General features: G+C 43.5%; 1 protein-coding gene across 1 annotated transcript in view; it reads left to right on the top strand.

Moving 5' to 3' along the window:
* MSRA (methionine sulfoxide reductase A) overlaps positions 1-15858 on the top strand; it is a 318403-nt gene that overhangs the window by 163497 nt on the left and 139048 nt on the right. The window contains exon 4 of the mRNA XM_054179730.1: positions 15118-15222. Coding sequence (XP_054035705.1) covers positions 15118-15222 — 105 coding nt within the window. The remainder of the gene's footprint in view (positions 1-15117; positions 15223-15858) is intronic.

Raw genomic sequence — 15858 nt, 5'->3', positions numbered from 1 at the left:
TTAGATTGATTGCTGCAAGCCTGTAAGAAAAGCATTTAATGTTTCAATAATAACTGCTGTAAGACTTCACTGTGGAGCATTTTAGATAGATTTGGGCCAGCTTATAAGACACAGTATTTATTAACATGTTTTAATTTTTAATATAAGCTTGCTGAATGAAAGTCCATCTTTCTTTTTATTTCTTTTTTTTTAATGTTTCTTCAATTTTTAATCCCTTCTTTATGTCTGAATTTGATACACAAGATCAGTGTGTTTCTAAAAGTCTCTCATGTGAATGACAACAGCTGGTCCAGGGCATAGTGGAGCAGAGATTTCTGTCAGGCTTAGGAAAAGATAAAATCTAACAGAAGATAATTTCTTGTGTGTGTACAACACCAGGGTAGGCAGGAGTGTGGACTGAATGATCTTTGAGGTCTCTTCCAACCAGACATACTCTGTGATTCTGTGATCTGGTTGAGTCGAGGAAGGCTCCATGGAGGGACCTGAACAGGCTGGATCAATGGGCTGAGGCCAATGGTATGTTGTTCACAAAGGCCAGTTGCTGGGTCCTGCACTTGGGTCGCAGCAATCCCCTGCAATGCTACAGGCTTGGAAAAGTGTGGCTGGAAACTGCCTGATGGGAAAGTACCTGGGGGTGCTGGTCAACAGCTGGCTGAAAATGAGCCAATGTGTACCCAGGTGGCCAAGAAGGCCAACAGTGTTCTAGCCTGTATCAACAATGGTGTGGCCAGCAGGACTGGGCCAGTGATCATCCCCCTGTACTCAGCACTGGTGAGGCCACACCTCAAATACTCATTCAGTTTTGGGCCCCTTACTCCAAGAAGGACATCGAGGGGATGAAGGGTGTCCAAAACCAAAAAAAACCCAACCAACCAAACAATAAGAAAACAAACCAAAAAGGCAATTAAGCTGATGAAGGGTCTAGGAAACAACTCTTGTGAAGAGCAGCTGAGGGACCTGTGGTTGTTTAGCCTAGAGAAAATGAGGATAGAGCTTGAGAATAGAATAGAATAGAATAGAATAGAATAGAATAGAATAGAATAGAATAGAATAGAATTAACCAGGTTGGAGAAGACCTTTGAGATCATTGAGTCCAACCTATCATCCAACACTATTTAATCAACTAAACCATGGCACAAAGGGGAGGGGAGTCGAGTCCTTCTCACTACAATTCTCTGAAAGGAGGTCGTAGTGAGGTGGTGGTCTGTCTCATCTCCCAAGCAACAAGTGATAGGACAAGAGGAAATGGCCTCAAGTTGCACCAGAGAGGTTCAGGAACAATTTCTTCCCCAAAAGGCTGGCCAAAGCTGGGAACAAGCTACCCAGGGAAGTGGCGGAGCCAGTGTCTCTGGAGAGATTTAAGAGGTGAAGATGTGGCCCTGAGGGACATATTTTGGTGATAAACTGGGTCAATCGTTGAACTTCATGGTCCATGACAGGAGGGTTGGAACTAGATGATCCTTGAAGTCCCTTCCAACCCTGACAATTCTAAGAAATTCAAATAGACCTTACAGTGGTAGGTAATGGACAACAAACATAGATGTAAGCAGAGTGATTCTCTGTACTTGAAAGTACAACAAAGCCTCAAGCACAAGCCCTATGAGCAGAGGCTGAGGGAGCTGGGGTTGCTTAGCCTGGAGAAGAGGAGGCTCAGGGGAGACCTTCTTGCTGTCTACAACTACCTGAAGGGAGGTTGTAGCCAGGAGGGGGTTGGTCTCTTCTCCCAGGCAACCAGCACCAGAACAAGAGGACACAGTCTCAAGCTACACCAGGGGAAGTTTAGGCTGAAGGTGAAGAGAAAGTTCTTCACAGAGAGAGTTGTTAGCCATTGGAATGTGCTGCCCAGGGAGGTGGTGGAGTCACCATCCCTGGAGGTGTTCAAGAGTGGATTGGACCGTGGCACTTTGTCCCATGGTCTAGTAGTCATGAGGTGTTGGGTGACAGGTTGGACTTGATGATCTTTGAGGTCTTTTCCAACCTTGTTGATTCTGTGATTCTGTATTATTTCCTTAATTATTTCCTTAAGTTTTCTGTTGGTTGTGTTTTTTTTTTTTCTTTCCTTTGGATTAACAATTACTTTTTATTTATTTATTCTTTTAAAAATCTCATTGTCTTCGAAGTATTTTGGTCACCCAAACTGGGCATTTCTCTTAGGCTGAATGACTGCCAAGGAATACTGGTTTGACTTGGATTAAAATCTTTTCTTTGCTTTTCTCACATGCTCCCATTTAAAGGGGAATTTTAGAAAGGACACAAGTGGGCCTGTAATTTAAAGCTCTTGATTTGTGACTGGTTGAATAGAAATAATGGGTAGTCAAACACAATGAATGTTCATTAGGTTTAAGCAGGAGGTAAATGCTTTCACTAGTCTACTGTGAAGTACAACATTTACATTTTAGCCACAGGGAAAAAAAAAACACCAAAGAAAAATATTGTTTGTTATGTGTAGGTAGCAGTATAAAGAGCACACTGTTTACTGGGGTTGATTTTAATTAATTTTATCAGTGACTGAAATAAAGGTTGCTCTTATTGGCCTATTGCAGCACAATTAATCATTGATAATAATTCATTTTACAAGACTCCTTGAGGTTAAGCATTGGCACAGCCATTCGTTAAAATCAGGGTGAGAATTAATAATGTCTAAAAGGTTTGCCACACACACACACACACAAAAAAGAGGTGAAATATCTGTAAAGATTTATTAAAGGCTAATGATGGATCTACTTGCCTTCCTTTTTCAAACCTGATCTCAAATATGGGTCACGCAGCTGGTAGAAATATATTAGCTGGCATTTGATCTCTTTCCAGTGGTTAATGGTCTTTGGAAAACCTCTGACACCACGTAGCATATTTTTCATGGTGTCCTGCAGAAGATGCTTGTCATCACTAAGTGGTGTTGTATGCTCAGGGTAAGATTCTAAGAATGAAGAATTACACTTTCCCTAATCAGAACTGAGGTATTCAAAAATGTTCATGTAGCCTCAGGTGATGTTGACCATAGAACAAGACACCTCTCCTCAAAAGAGGTGCATCAGGAGGAGTGTGGCCAGCAGGGCAAGAGAGGTGATTGTGCCCCTATACTCTGCTCTTGTGAGACCCCGTCCTGTTCTAGTGTCCCCATCACAGGAAGGACCCAGAGCTGTTGGAGTGAGTCTGGAGGAGAGCCACAAAGATGATTCAAGGGCTGGAACACTATGAGGGTAGACTGAGGGAGCTGGGGTTGTTCAGCCTGGAGAAGAGAAGACTCTAAGGGAACCATGTAACAGCCTTCCAATATCTGAAGGGATCCTAAAGGAATGCTGGAGAGGGACTTTTCATAAGGGTATGTAGGAATAGGACAAGGGGGAATGGTTTAGAGCTGAGGGAGTGTAGAGTTAGACTGGATCTTAGGAAGAAGTTCTTTGGTATGAAGGTGGTGAGACTCTGGAATAGGCTGTCCAGGGAGGTTGTGAATGCCTCCTCCCTGGTGTTCAAGTGTGGGCTGGATGAGGCAGTCAAGTCTAGTTGAGAGGCGTCCCTGTCCATAGTAAGGTGGTTCGTGTAGATGATCTCTAAGCTCCCTTCTAACCTAAGCCTTCCCTGGTCTGCAAGGAAACTATCAGTGTTTCAGCCATCTTCCCTCCAGCCCTTAACATTCTGTAATTCTGTGACTCTTTTGCAGTCATCTTCTTGGTACTAGGGTACTTCAGTTTGGAAGCTGTTTGTATTATGACTCCATGTTGTCTTGGGCAAGAGAAGTCCTAAAGTCCTTATACATAGGTAAAGACAATCCCTGGTATCAGTACAGGGTAATGAGTGGGTTGAGAGCAATTCTGTAGAGGACTTGGGGTTCTGAAGGATGAAAAACAGTGTGGCCAGCAGGTCAAGGGCAGGATTCTGCCCTTCTGCTCTGCTTTCAGTTAATGGTTGGACTTGATGATCGTCAAGTTTTTTTGCCAACCTAAAGAAATCAATGCTTATGTGATTTTATGATCAGTGGTTAAGGGAAGGTCTGTGGATATCATCTTCCTGAAATTCTATGAGGCATTCTACAAAATGCCTCATGACTTTTGTAAGGCAGAGAGACACTGTGCTGTCAGACCCTGTGTCCTGGAGGAGCCCTCTGTGGGGCTATAGTGGGATGCATGGAAACATGATGGGGTCATTGGGATCAGATAAAGACCCAGGGTGGAAGGATGGTACCCAGAGTTACAGGAGTCAGTGCTGCTTTATGTATGAGGCCATGCCTATAGGTCCTGCATAGACCCATCTGTCCTGGCTTCCCTGTCAAGGGGCTGTCTCCCCTGCTCCCCAGGGGAGTCACCCCCTACTATTGCCCTCATGGCTGGAGGTGACTAAAGCCTGAGGATGGCAGGGTTTGGTAGATCTGATATGGGTGTCTGGGATGCTTTTGCACCTCTGTGGTGCTAGTTCCAGGTATCTCCTGCACACCTTCCCCATCCCATGCAGGCAAGGAGAGATTCTGGATAAAGGAATTTTAATGGGAAAATGAAGAAGAAAGCATTAATCCAAGTTGCTACAATGTTAAGAAACACATCTCCACCCCATCCCCAAAACCATCCATTACCCTGGAACAGGTGTAATCCTTCCCTCTGCCCTTCTCCTCAAAATTGTTTTCCCTACAACAGTTCCAATCCCTCCCTATTCCCACCCCCACAAGGCCCCTCCCTATTCACACCCTTCTGCCCCAGCAGGACCCTTGCACTTGCTCCCAGTCTTTGGCAAGGAGCCCTCTTGCTGCCTCTGCTGCTGCTGCTTTTGCAGCCTGATGTTGTCCTGGGACATGATGCTCTGGGCTGGTGGCTGGTCTGTCTGTGGATGTTCAGGCACATAGCCCAGAGAGATGGTAGTGCCTGGGGACATCTACTTATCCATTTCAACATCAGTTGCAAGGGAGAGGTCAATGCTTGGAGATGTGGCATCATCCATGTGGACATCAGTTGCAAGGGAGATGTCAGTGCCTGGTGAGGAGATATCACCCATGTGGACGTCAGTTGCAAGGGGGATGTCAATGCCTGGAGATATGGCATTGTCCATGTAAACATCAGTTCCCAGGGAGATGTCAGGACCTGAGGAAGTGAAATAGCAAAGATAGCCCCAAGGTCCTGGGAATCTGTTTGTAAATCCTGTTTATTGGGCAGGCATTGCCCACTCGATGGTGGTTACAGTCCTCAGACGTTGTTGAGCCCATATGCCACAAGTGCCAGGGGAACAGAGGTCCCTATGTGTGCTGGAGGTGCTGGGGGGAGACAGGGGAGGCCCAGGTGTAGGAGGCTGGGGAGGACAGGAGTGCCAGAGCAGACAGGATTGTAATAGTGGCTGGGTATGCCCAGGGTGCCTGCAGTGCCACCCCTGCAGCAGGAGCCCAAAATGTAGGGAAGGGCTGCCACTGCTGCCCAGGACTTTGGCAGAGGTTGGCTGGTCCTGAGAGATGTGAGTATTCATTGGTGGTCACATGCCAAGCTGGGACAGGAAGGCACACAAGGGGACTGAGAAGGAGGAAACAGATGCTGTGGAGCTGGGTGGTGAATCTGACCCAAGTGCGTCCCTAGGCTGCTGGGTCAGGCTCAGTCCTTACCTCTGGCATGGAAAGTTTGGGGAAAGATGAGTGGCTGCAGAAGCCAAGGCATTGTGGGTGTCCAGGGACCAGAAGGTGAGTGCCACAGAGCTGGCAGTGACATGTCCAGGTATGCTAAGTGGACACAGGTCTGGCTGGTTTGTTTTGAGTGTTTCCCAGGAGACGGAACATAGGGGGAGAGGTATCCCTCAAACAAAAACCATCCCCCTTGTCCTGTTATAACAGGCCCTGCTAAAAATACCATCATATTGTCCCCTTTTAGGTACTGAAAAGTCATAGTTCTTCACATGCATTGTAATGGATATATCACATATGGTTTTCTACCTTTCCCTTGGCATCTGCTTACAGTCATGGTCAGTGAGCTGAAGTTCTGATCTAGAAGATTCTGATGTTCTCAAGATGTGGGGAAAAAAGTCACCTTTCCCAGTCACCTTTGTCTGTACAGAGATCTCTTTAGAATACATAGAATAGAATAAACCAGGTTGGAAGAGACCTTCAAGATCACCGCGTCCAATCCATCAACCAATCAAACACCACCCAAACAACTAACCCACAGCACCAAGCACCCCATCAAGTCTCCTCCTGAAAACCTCCAGTGATGGCGACTCCACCACCTCCCCAGGCAGCCCATTCCAATGTGCAATCACTCTTTCTGTATAGAACTTTTTCCTAACATCTAGCCTGAACCTCCCCTGGCACAGCCTGAGACTGTGTCCTCTTGTTCTGGTACTGGCTGCCTGGGAGAAGAGACCAACATCCGTCTGTCTACAACCTCCCTTCAGGTAGTTGTAGAGAGTAATAAGGTCACCCCTGAGTCTCCTCCTCTCCAGGCTAAGCAACCCCAGCTCCCTCAGCCTCTCCTCGTAGGGCTTGTGTTCCAAACCCCTCACCCACTTTGTTGCCCTTCTCTGGACTCGTTCCAGCAAGTCAACATCCTTCCTAAACTGAGGGGCCCAGAACTGGACACATAATTTAAATACATAAACTGACTAAAATGTCCATTGTCTTTATTTTTCTTTCTTGGTGAGAGCCATGACCTCCAAGATGAAGTTACCTTAACTTCTGGTGTACTTTTTGTCTTGTGTCCTCTGAGTCAAGAGCTGCTACTTCTCAACATACAAACTGTGCTCCCATACAATTCTCTCAACATGAAGGGAAACTTATCCTCAACGTAATGAGAAACTTCTTTACTGTATGGGTGACAGAGCAGTGGAATAAGCTGTCCAGAAAGGTTGTGGAGTCTCCTTCTCTGGAGAGATTCCAAACCCACCTTGCCACAGTCCTGGGCAGGCTGCTCTGGCTGGGTGACCCTGCTCTAGCGGGTGCTTAGACTAGATGATCTCCAGAGGTCCTTTCACAGAGTCACAGAATCACCAAGGTTGGAAGAGACCTCAAAGATCATCAAGTCCAACCTGTCACCACAGAACTCATGACTAAATCATGGCACCAAGTGCCATGTCCAATCCCCTCTTGAGCACAAGCCCTACGAGGAGAGGCTGAGGGAGCTGGGGTTGCTTAGCCTGGAGAAGAGGAGGCTCAGGGGAGACCTTCTTGCTGTCCACAACTACCTGAAGGGTGGTTATAGCCAGGAGGGGGTTGGTCTCTTCTCCCAGGCAACCAGCACCAGAACAAGAGGACACAGTCTCAAGCTGCACCAGGGGAAGTTTAGGCTGGAGGTGAGGAGAAAGTTCTTCACAGAGAGAGTTGTTAGCTGTTGGAATGTGCTGCCCAGGGAGGTGGTGGAGTCACTATCCCCGGAGGTCCAACCCCTAACATTCAGTGATTCAGTTTTTCTATGGTTCTTATCTGCCTTAGGCAGGAAGTCATGCAAAATTATCACCACAGACCTGTCTTGAATATCCTTGGTCTGTGATTATGTCAATTCTTTAAAATCCCATTATTTTGGAAGGATAAAAGCAAAATGTAGATAGGTCCCAAAGTGCAGGTTCTCAGTGTGTCAGTGTGGAACCCTTTGTTTGTTTGTTTAATGCATTGCTATGTTGGGAAGCAGGAGGTTTTATTAGCAATAATGAAAACATAATCAAAAAATCCCAGGCTTGTTTGGAGAAACAGATGCTCTACAGACCTACTACATTTTCATGTAATACTTTCCATATTCACTAGAGCCTAGGCTTTAGCCAGCAGAATTTTGTTTTAGCTCCAAAATCAATAAGCTCTGAAATATGCATGAGCTGAATTTCTGACACCTGTTTTTTTATTCTATCTAGGCATTTAATAGAGTTAGGACCTTTTACTAGGTTTAGGGGTACTTTGTCCAGTTCTGGAGTCCTCATGACAGGACAGACATGGACCAGAGGAGGTCACAAAAATGATCACAGGACTGGAACACCTCTGCTGTGAGGTGTCTCTCAGAGGCTGAGAGAGGTGGGGTTATTCAGCCTGGAGAAGAGAGGGAATCTCTGGGGAGACCTTATTGCCACCTGTCAGTACTTGAAAGAGCCTACAAGAAAGATGAGAAAAACCTTTTTAGCAGGGCCTGTTGTGACAGGACAAGTGGTGGTGGTTTTAAACTAAAAGAGAGGAGTTTTAGGCTAAATATAAGCAAGTAATTTTTTTTCTTCTGCTGTGGGTGGTGAGATGCTGCCACAGATTGCCCAGAGAGGTGGTAGATGGTTCCTGGAACCATTCCAGCTCAGGATGGACAGGGCTGTGAGGAACCTGATTTAGTTAAAGATGCCCCTGCTTACTGCAGGAAGGGGTTGTTTAGATGCCCTTTGCAGGTCTCTTCCAACCCAAAGCCATTGTTAGCCGTTGGAATGTGCTGCCCAGGGAGGTGGTGAAGTCACCATCCCCGGAGGTGTTCAAGTGGGGGTTGGACATGACACTTGGTGCCATGGTTTAGTAGTCATGAGGTGTTGGGTGACTGGCTGGACTTGATGATCTTTGAGGTTTTTTCCAACCTTATTGATTCTATGATTCTATGATTCTGTGATTTTATGGCTCTATGATTATATCAGGGGTTAAAGAGGGGCAAGTGCTTTTTTATTGACTAAGTGGGGCTGGAGGGAAGGGTTTGGCTATTGCTTGAATTTTATAACTGAATTCACCCAGGGCTGGACTAGCTGGAGACCAAGCCATGTGGCAGTGCCATGGCTGCTGGGTGGTGGGGCATTCACAGGTGGGGTGCTCTCAAGCCAGCCCTTTGAAGTTGTTCCACTTTGCAGGAAATAATTACTGGAAACGCGGAGCTAAAAAGAATGAATTCGTTTCTATAATCCATCGGCTTGGGCACTCACCTGGGAGATGATTAAGAAGGTGAAAATCTAAACACTAATAGGAAGGGGGAAAAAAAAAAAAACTGAAAGGGAGCACTGAGGTGTCAGTCAGATGTCTTTTTCTATTGCTCTTTACAGGAGCGTTTTTGCCAGAGTTTGAATCCCCACTGAAAGAGCTCAATGTAGCTAATCCTCTGAGAGTGGCTATGTCTGCTAAGTGGGAAATGGATAGAGGATAAACAGACAATCTGCTGTTGGCACACAGCCCTCTCTGCCACGGTGTAATAAAGTCTTATCATCTCCAGTGAGGTTCTTCAATGGCTAAGCACCTTCTGTAGCTGAAGGAGAACTGAGCACCAGAACTGGAAATCCGATAATGGCACCTATAAATAAAGGATTTCTGTTTGCACAGTTAACAGCAAATGAAATTCTTGTTAGTGAGTCAATGAATTATTTAAAAACCCCACAGTTCAAACACCGAGCTTTTCGTGACAGGAGGTTTCTAGAATTGTTCATACTTGTTAAAACTTTTGGAACTTACAGGGAAGCATACTTTTGCTGCAGAATATTAAGGATCAGCTAATTAAAAGCAATAGGTGAACTGAGGACACCATTGACACGCCGAATTAATAGAAGTGGACCTTTCATGAGAAGTTCTGCAGGAAGCAGTAAGGTAAAGCGCTGGATGTCACTGAAAGAATAGTGTCTATCACTGACTCATTTAAACTGCTCAGTCTTAGCCTGTTAATTTCCTTCTCTAAAAGACAAGCAGCTTTTCTCCAGAACTGGTGGGTGGATTGTTTCTCTTTGATTACTGCCTCACCGTTTTAAGGAATATTACCAAAAAGCTTTGATTAGGAATGGTTCAATAACTTTTTTTACAATACATAGGGATGCTTAATTCCTCTGATGTCTGCTCTGTTCTTATTCTCACTGTAGTGTACCAAATGCATGAAACCCAAACTGAAATGTGATTATTCTGTTTTCATAGAATCACAGAATGCATTGGGTCAGAGGGTACCCTCAAAGGTCATAATGTCCAACCCCCCTGCAGTGAACAGGGACATAATTCTAATCTTTAACTGGATTGGGTTGCTAAGAGTTGAGTTTAAGCCTAAAGCAAAAAGTGAAATAAGATGTTCTGGTCTGAGCTAGAACAGAAGAAACTCTGTTCAGGGATTTTACTTCTCAGCTGAGTCTCCTCTCAGTGACGACACTTTCTGAAGCTAAGGACATGTTTGCACAGACAGTGGCTGCTGATAGCACTGATAACTCTGGTGTTTAGAGTTATGGCCAAGGGTGCAGAAAGGCTCTTGCTTATACTTGCTCCTGTGGAGACCAAGGTCACTGAAGGATCTTGTGCACTATGCTAGGGTGCAGAAAGTAAGAGGTCACACCTGCGGGGAGGAGTGGACAGGACAGATGACCCTAAACTGACCAAAAAGGCTCCTTTCCACTTATGTCTTATTCGGTGTAAAGCTGACAGATCACAAAGGTTTAGCTCTCTTTTTTTCAGTGGCCAGTGTCCTAGGACAGCTCTGTCCTTTCTGACTTTGATCCAGATATTTGTGTCCCCAAATCCAGTTCCTGAGACCAATTCCTACCTGAATCCAATTCCCACCTACTGCTGGATCCAATGTGGGACTTCCCCAGTGCCTATCCACAGCATCAGTGGTGACAGTGACATGATTGCCATCAGGGGGTTGGGTTAGATATTGTCTCTGTGTATACTTGTTTCTATTTCATAATTTTCATTATTTATTAAAGCTGACTTAGTTGTGTTTGTTTGGGTTTTTGTCAACCCAGAAGTCTCTGTCCTTCATTTCCTTCCTCTTTGGGAAGGAAGAGGCATTAACAGCAAGTGTCTGTTATTTTTGTAGTGATAGAAGATCAACAGGGAGAGCTCAATTTAAATTCCCTCTTGCTGCTTTGGCTGCAGCTGAGTCATACTCATCACCAAAGAGCTGGTTGTTTCCACATTCTTCTTAGGGTATATTTCACCTGTGGAGAGATTGCCTTTTTTTGTTTTCTTTCCTCTGAAGCCATTTTCTCCTTGTGCTTCTTCTGGGAAATTTTGTAGTCAATCAGTCCCACATGGAGCCTTTTACTTATTTGCTTAAGTGTTCCCTGTTGATTGGTTTACTTTCCACTGAAATTGTTGAAAAGTCAGAGTGCTTACTGGAGATGCCTAAGATTATTCTTGGTAGAAGTAGCTATGCTGTATTCCAAAAGACAATCCTCCAGATTGTGGGAAGGCTTTGAGGAAAATTAGAGGTGAATTTGATAGGACCAGCAGCATTAGCTCTTTACTTTTCCTCTGAGGATGAATATTGTTTTTAAATATGCTCTTAGGTTCTAAACAGTCTGTTAGCCACACATCTGAGGATTTTTTTCCCTCGAGGTCAGGCTATAGTTCCCGGGGTAGCACCATTATTTCCTTATTCAGAGGAAAAGAAGAAAGCTGATTCTTTGAACTTCTGGATTAGTCGGAGCAGACAGTGTTGACAAGATGTAATTGCTGCTTCAATTGAGAGGAAAGGTAATGCCTCTGTTGTTTTGAAGTTCTTTTGGAAACTCTCCTGTGATCTAAAGCTAGTCATCTTAGAAAAGCAATTTGCTCCTGAGTGATAACAACCTTTCATAAGCTTCACATTAGCTTACAAAAAAAATAAAAATAAAAGAGGAAGAAAGAATTAAAGTCACTTCTTAGTCTCTCTTTAGTTATATAGTGTAGGCTTGTGAGAGCTGGACAAACTACTGTCTGTTTGCTTATCTCAAGCAACAGCACAAGTTCTGAGCTGGGCTTCAGCTGAGGCAAAACTCCATTATTTTCACTGATGGTCCACCTTAATGAAGTCTGGAATAAATTCACCTGCTGACCTAAGCTGGCTATCAGTTCATGCTGTAATGTAGAAAAACCACTTCTCTTTATTATTAATCCAATTACCTCTGAATGTATTGTTATTCTGCTGAATGTATGATCCCTTTCTGCTAACCTTCCATCAGACTTTGACTTCAGATAATGAGTGCTTCCATGGACTTCAATAGCACATGTGAAAGAGGAACTGGGCCAGCATTTGTCTGGACAGTGTCCAGGTTGGACAGGATGACCTGGCTTTAGCTAAGGTTACATGAAACTGGTATAGTTTTGTCTTTTAATCTCAGTGAGTGTGTCTTTGGTCTATGATGAAGCAGGCTAGATAGAAACCAATTTGATTTTATCAAAATTTTCATTACAAATATTCCAGATGTGTCCCCTTTTATTCCTCTGCATTCTAGACTGAATTTAATCCCAGCCTTTTAAATCCCTTTTAACAGTGAGACCACCCCTTTGTGCCTCACTGAGGTCTTTTTCATTTCAGGTGCCCCATTAACTGATATAATGCTCTCACAGTGTCCCCTGTTATGTTTTTAATAGCTTCTAACACCCTTCTACCTATTTTGTTTTCCCTTTAGTTAAGATTTATCTTGCAAATTAATTGTTGTTTTTTTTTCTACTGAACTTTCCTCAGTTACTGACAAACTCTGATTTTTCTGCTTTGGTGACAGCTAATTCAGAACCTGTCACTGGTTCAGATTCAGCTGGTTGTTACTCTACACTTCAACAGTCAGTTGAGTAAATCTGAAGTTTATGCTGGTATAATCTTATCTGTGCTGGGTTAATGGTTGGATTTGATCTGAAAGGTCTTTTCCAATCAAGATGATTCTGTGACACTATGCTGCTATAAATTAAACAAAAACCTGTCTGTTTAATTTACTTTTGTCTAATGTTTACTTACTATAATTTAACTGAAAAATAGGATAATTCTGGAGTGTTTGGTCCTGTTCTGGGCTTCCCACTTCAAGAGAGACAGGGAACTACAGGAGAGAGTCTAGCAGAGGCTACAAAGATACTGAGAGGACTGGAGTGTCTCTCTGATGAGGAAAGGCAGAGAGACCTGGGACTGTTGAGCCTGGAGAAGAGAAGGCTGAGAGAGGATCTTCTCAATGCTGATCAGCATCTACAGGGTGGGGGGCAAGAGGATGGGGCCAGGCATTCCAGTGGTGTCCAGTGAGAGGACAAGGGGCAACAGGCACAAACAAATGCAGGAAAGTCCATCTGAATGTGAAGAAAAACTTGTTTCCCATGAGGGTGACAGAGCAGTGAAAGAGATTGCCCAGAGAGGTTGTGGAGTCTCCTCTGGAGAGATTCCAAACCCACCTGAAGTTTGGACTAGGTGATCCCCAGAAGTTTCTTCCAACCCCCACCCTTCTGTAAATCTGTGCATTTTTAGCCCCATTCATGCATATATTCTGACAACAAGTACACCTGTGTTTATAAATTAAAAACCATAAGATATTTATGTGATGCAAAAGGCTTGAGTAGCAGTCCGCAGAATCCCTTGGTGCAGTGGACTTCCAGTTTTGACTTATTAGCTGCAACTGAAGTCAATTATGTGGCCAGATCCTTCACATGTTGTGAAACTGGATCTTTCAATAATATTGTGAGTGATTAGACACATAAGGACTGAAAAAGCCATGTCCATAATGTAACTGAAAAATTAGGAATAATATGATTGGATATGTTTTAACACCTGCAAATCTTCCTTCAGCTTCCTCTGCTGTCATAAAGTCATAGAATCAACCAGGTTGGAGAAAACATGAGAGATCATCAAGTCCAACCTATTACCTAATACCTAGCACCTCATGACAACTAAACCATGGTTTCAAGTGCCACATCCAATCCTTCTTGGAACATCTCCAGAGACGGTGACTCCACCACCTCCCTGGGCAGCACATTCCACTGGGCTATTACTCCTTTTGTGAAGAACTTGCTCCTCACCTCGAGCCTAAGCTTCCCCTGGCGCAGCTTGAGTCCAGTCATTTTCTCTTACTTTTTGAAGCCCAGTGGTATCTGTGGTTTGGGTGCTGTGAAGTTGAGTCGCCTTATTTGTGTGATCTTGTGCAAGCGTGTCTTTGAAAGGTATTTATTCTTATAAATTATTTTCTATCTAACATGTCCAGAGAAGGGCAACAAAGCTGGGGAAGGCGTTGGAGCACAAACCTTACGAGGAGAGGGTGAGGGAGCTGGGGTTGCTTGGCCTGGAGAAGGGGAGGCTCAGGGAAGACCTTATTGCTGTCCACAACTACCTGAAAGGAGGTGTAGCCAGGTGGGGGTTGGTCTCTTCTCCCAGGCACCCAGCAGCAGAACAAGAGGACACAGTCTCAAGCTGTGTCAGGGGAGGTTTAGGCTGGAGGTGAGGAGAAAGTTCTTCACAGAGAGATTGGCCATTGGAATGTTCTGCCCATGGAGGTGGTGGATTCACTGTCGCTGGAGGTGTGTAAGAGGAGTCTGGATGGGTGCTTGGTGCCATGGTTTAGTTGATGAGATGGTGTTGGGTGATAGGTTGGACTTGATGATCTCAAAGGTCTTGAATTAACCAGCCTGGTTAATTCAATTCAATTCCATTCCATTCCATTCCATTCCATTCCATTCCATATACAATAAATATGGTGTATAAATATATATACTATAGATAATGATGCATAAATGTATATATTATATATAGTATATAAATACATATAGTATATAAAATATTATATAATACATAGTAAATATATAACTATTGCTATATAGAGATCGTGTATTATGTTACATATCATATACAACATATATGATACACAATAAACAAATGTTTTATAGTTATTATATAGAACTGTCTAATAATAGAATAGTAGAGAATTAACCAGGTTGGAAAAGACCTTTGAAATTATCGAGTCCAACCTATCACCCAACACCATCTCATCAACTAAAGAATGGCACCAAGCACCCCATCATATAGTATTTTAATGTAATTATTTTCTATTCTGTCTTACCTCATGGAAATAACCCCTGGTTTTATACTATCAAAGACAACTCAGACACAGAATTTTTCAGCATTCAATGTTGCTTAGGATATTGGAGAATATTTTGCTAGTTGTTGGTCACAGGTATTTAAGCACTGTTCATTTTTTTTTTTTTTGAAGGCTGACAGCCAGTTGCAGCAACATCCCTGTCTTACCTTATTGCCTCTCTGGTTAGTTTATTTCCTGATGGCATTGTCCAAACTAAGAGACATCCTAAAGTTGGCATGCACGTAGAGTATTTTCTAAAAAGGCTTAAGTATAAATGACAGTAAGTCAAAATACCCTTAAGAAGCAACAGCAAGAAGGAAAAAAAAAAAAAAGAAAAGGAAGGATTATGGGTTGGATCTGAGTACAAAGCAGTAGATGTGGACTAGCTGATTCTCACTGATAACATCTGATTTGATTTTGTCTTTTAAGGCAGAACTGGCCACACCGAGGTTGTACGAGTAGTGTATCAGCCAGAAAACATCAGCTTTGAGAAACTGCTCAAGGTCTTCTGGGAGAATCATGACCCGACACAAGGTAGAGTGATGAGTGAGCCAGTATTTAATTATCTTACTAATTACAGTTGGGATAATTAGTGTTTGAGCTGCATGGAAGAGATGAACCTTGAAATCACACTGGCGCTCAAGAATATGATTGCAGACATTTATTGACAGAGAAAAAGAGGAAGAGAGAGAATGAGAGTACAGAAACTCACAATGCCCCTCCTCCTTTACAGCTGTCTCTGCTGGGAAAATTCCCACAGAGAAGCACAGTAGACAATAGAATATTTTTTTCCCCACTTTGATTATGACAATTTCTGTACTGCTATCCTTTGTCTCTTAAATGAAAGCATATTTCTTTGTGGCTTCAGAGCTGGTCATTTTCTTTGTGCCAGGGACCTTTATCCTTCATAAAAAAATAATTGTTGGTTTTATTTTTTGTTTTAATATTTTTCACTGGCAGTGAATTTATTATTAGAAAAAGGGAACAAAATGAGCTAAGAGGTGGTGGCTAGAGGCACCAGCAGAGCATTTTAGTTATTTACCTTATTCAAACCATTTGATTTAATTTCTCTTTCTTGGAAGAGGCTTTGTGATGACATTGCACACATCTGTGCAAACCTGTGTGGGAAAGTGTGTGGAGAAACCATTGCACCTGTTTCAATGAACATCA

The sequence above is a fragment of the Dryobates pubescens genome, chromosome 3 (genome assembly GCF_014839835.1).
Source record: "Dryobates pubescens isolate bDryPub1 chromosome 3, bDryPub1.pri, whole genome shotgun sequence".
Lineage (NCBI taxonomy): Eukaryota > Metazoa > Chordata > Aves > Piciformes > Picidae > Dryobates > Dryobates pubescens.
The sequence above is the reverse complement of the archived record's forward strand: the minus strand, read 5'-3'. Positions and strand labels throughout refer to the sequence as shown.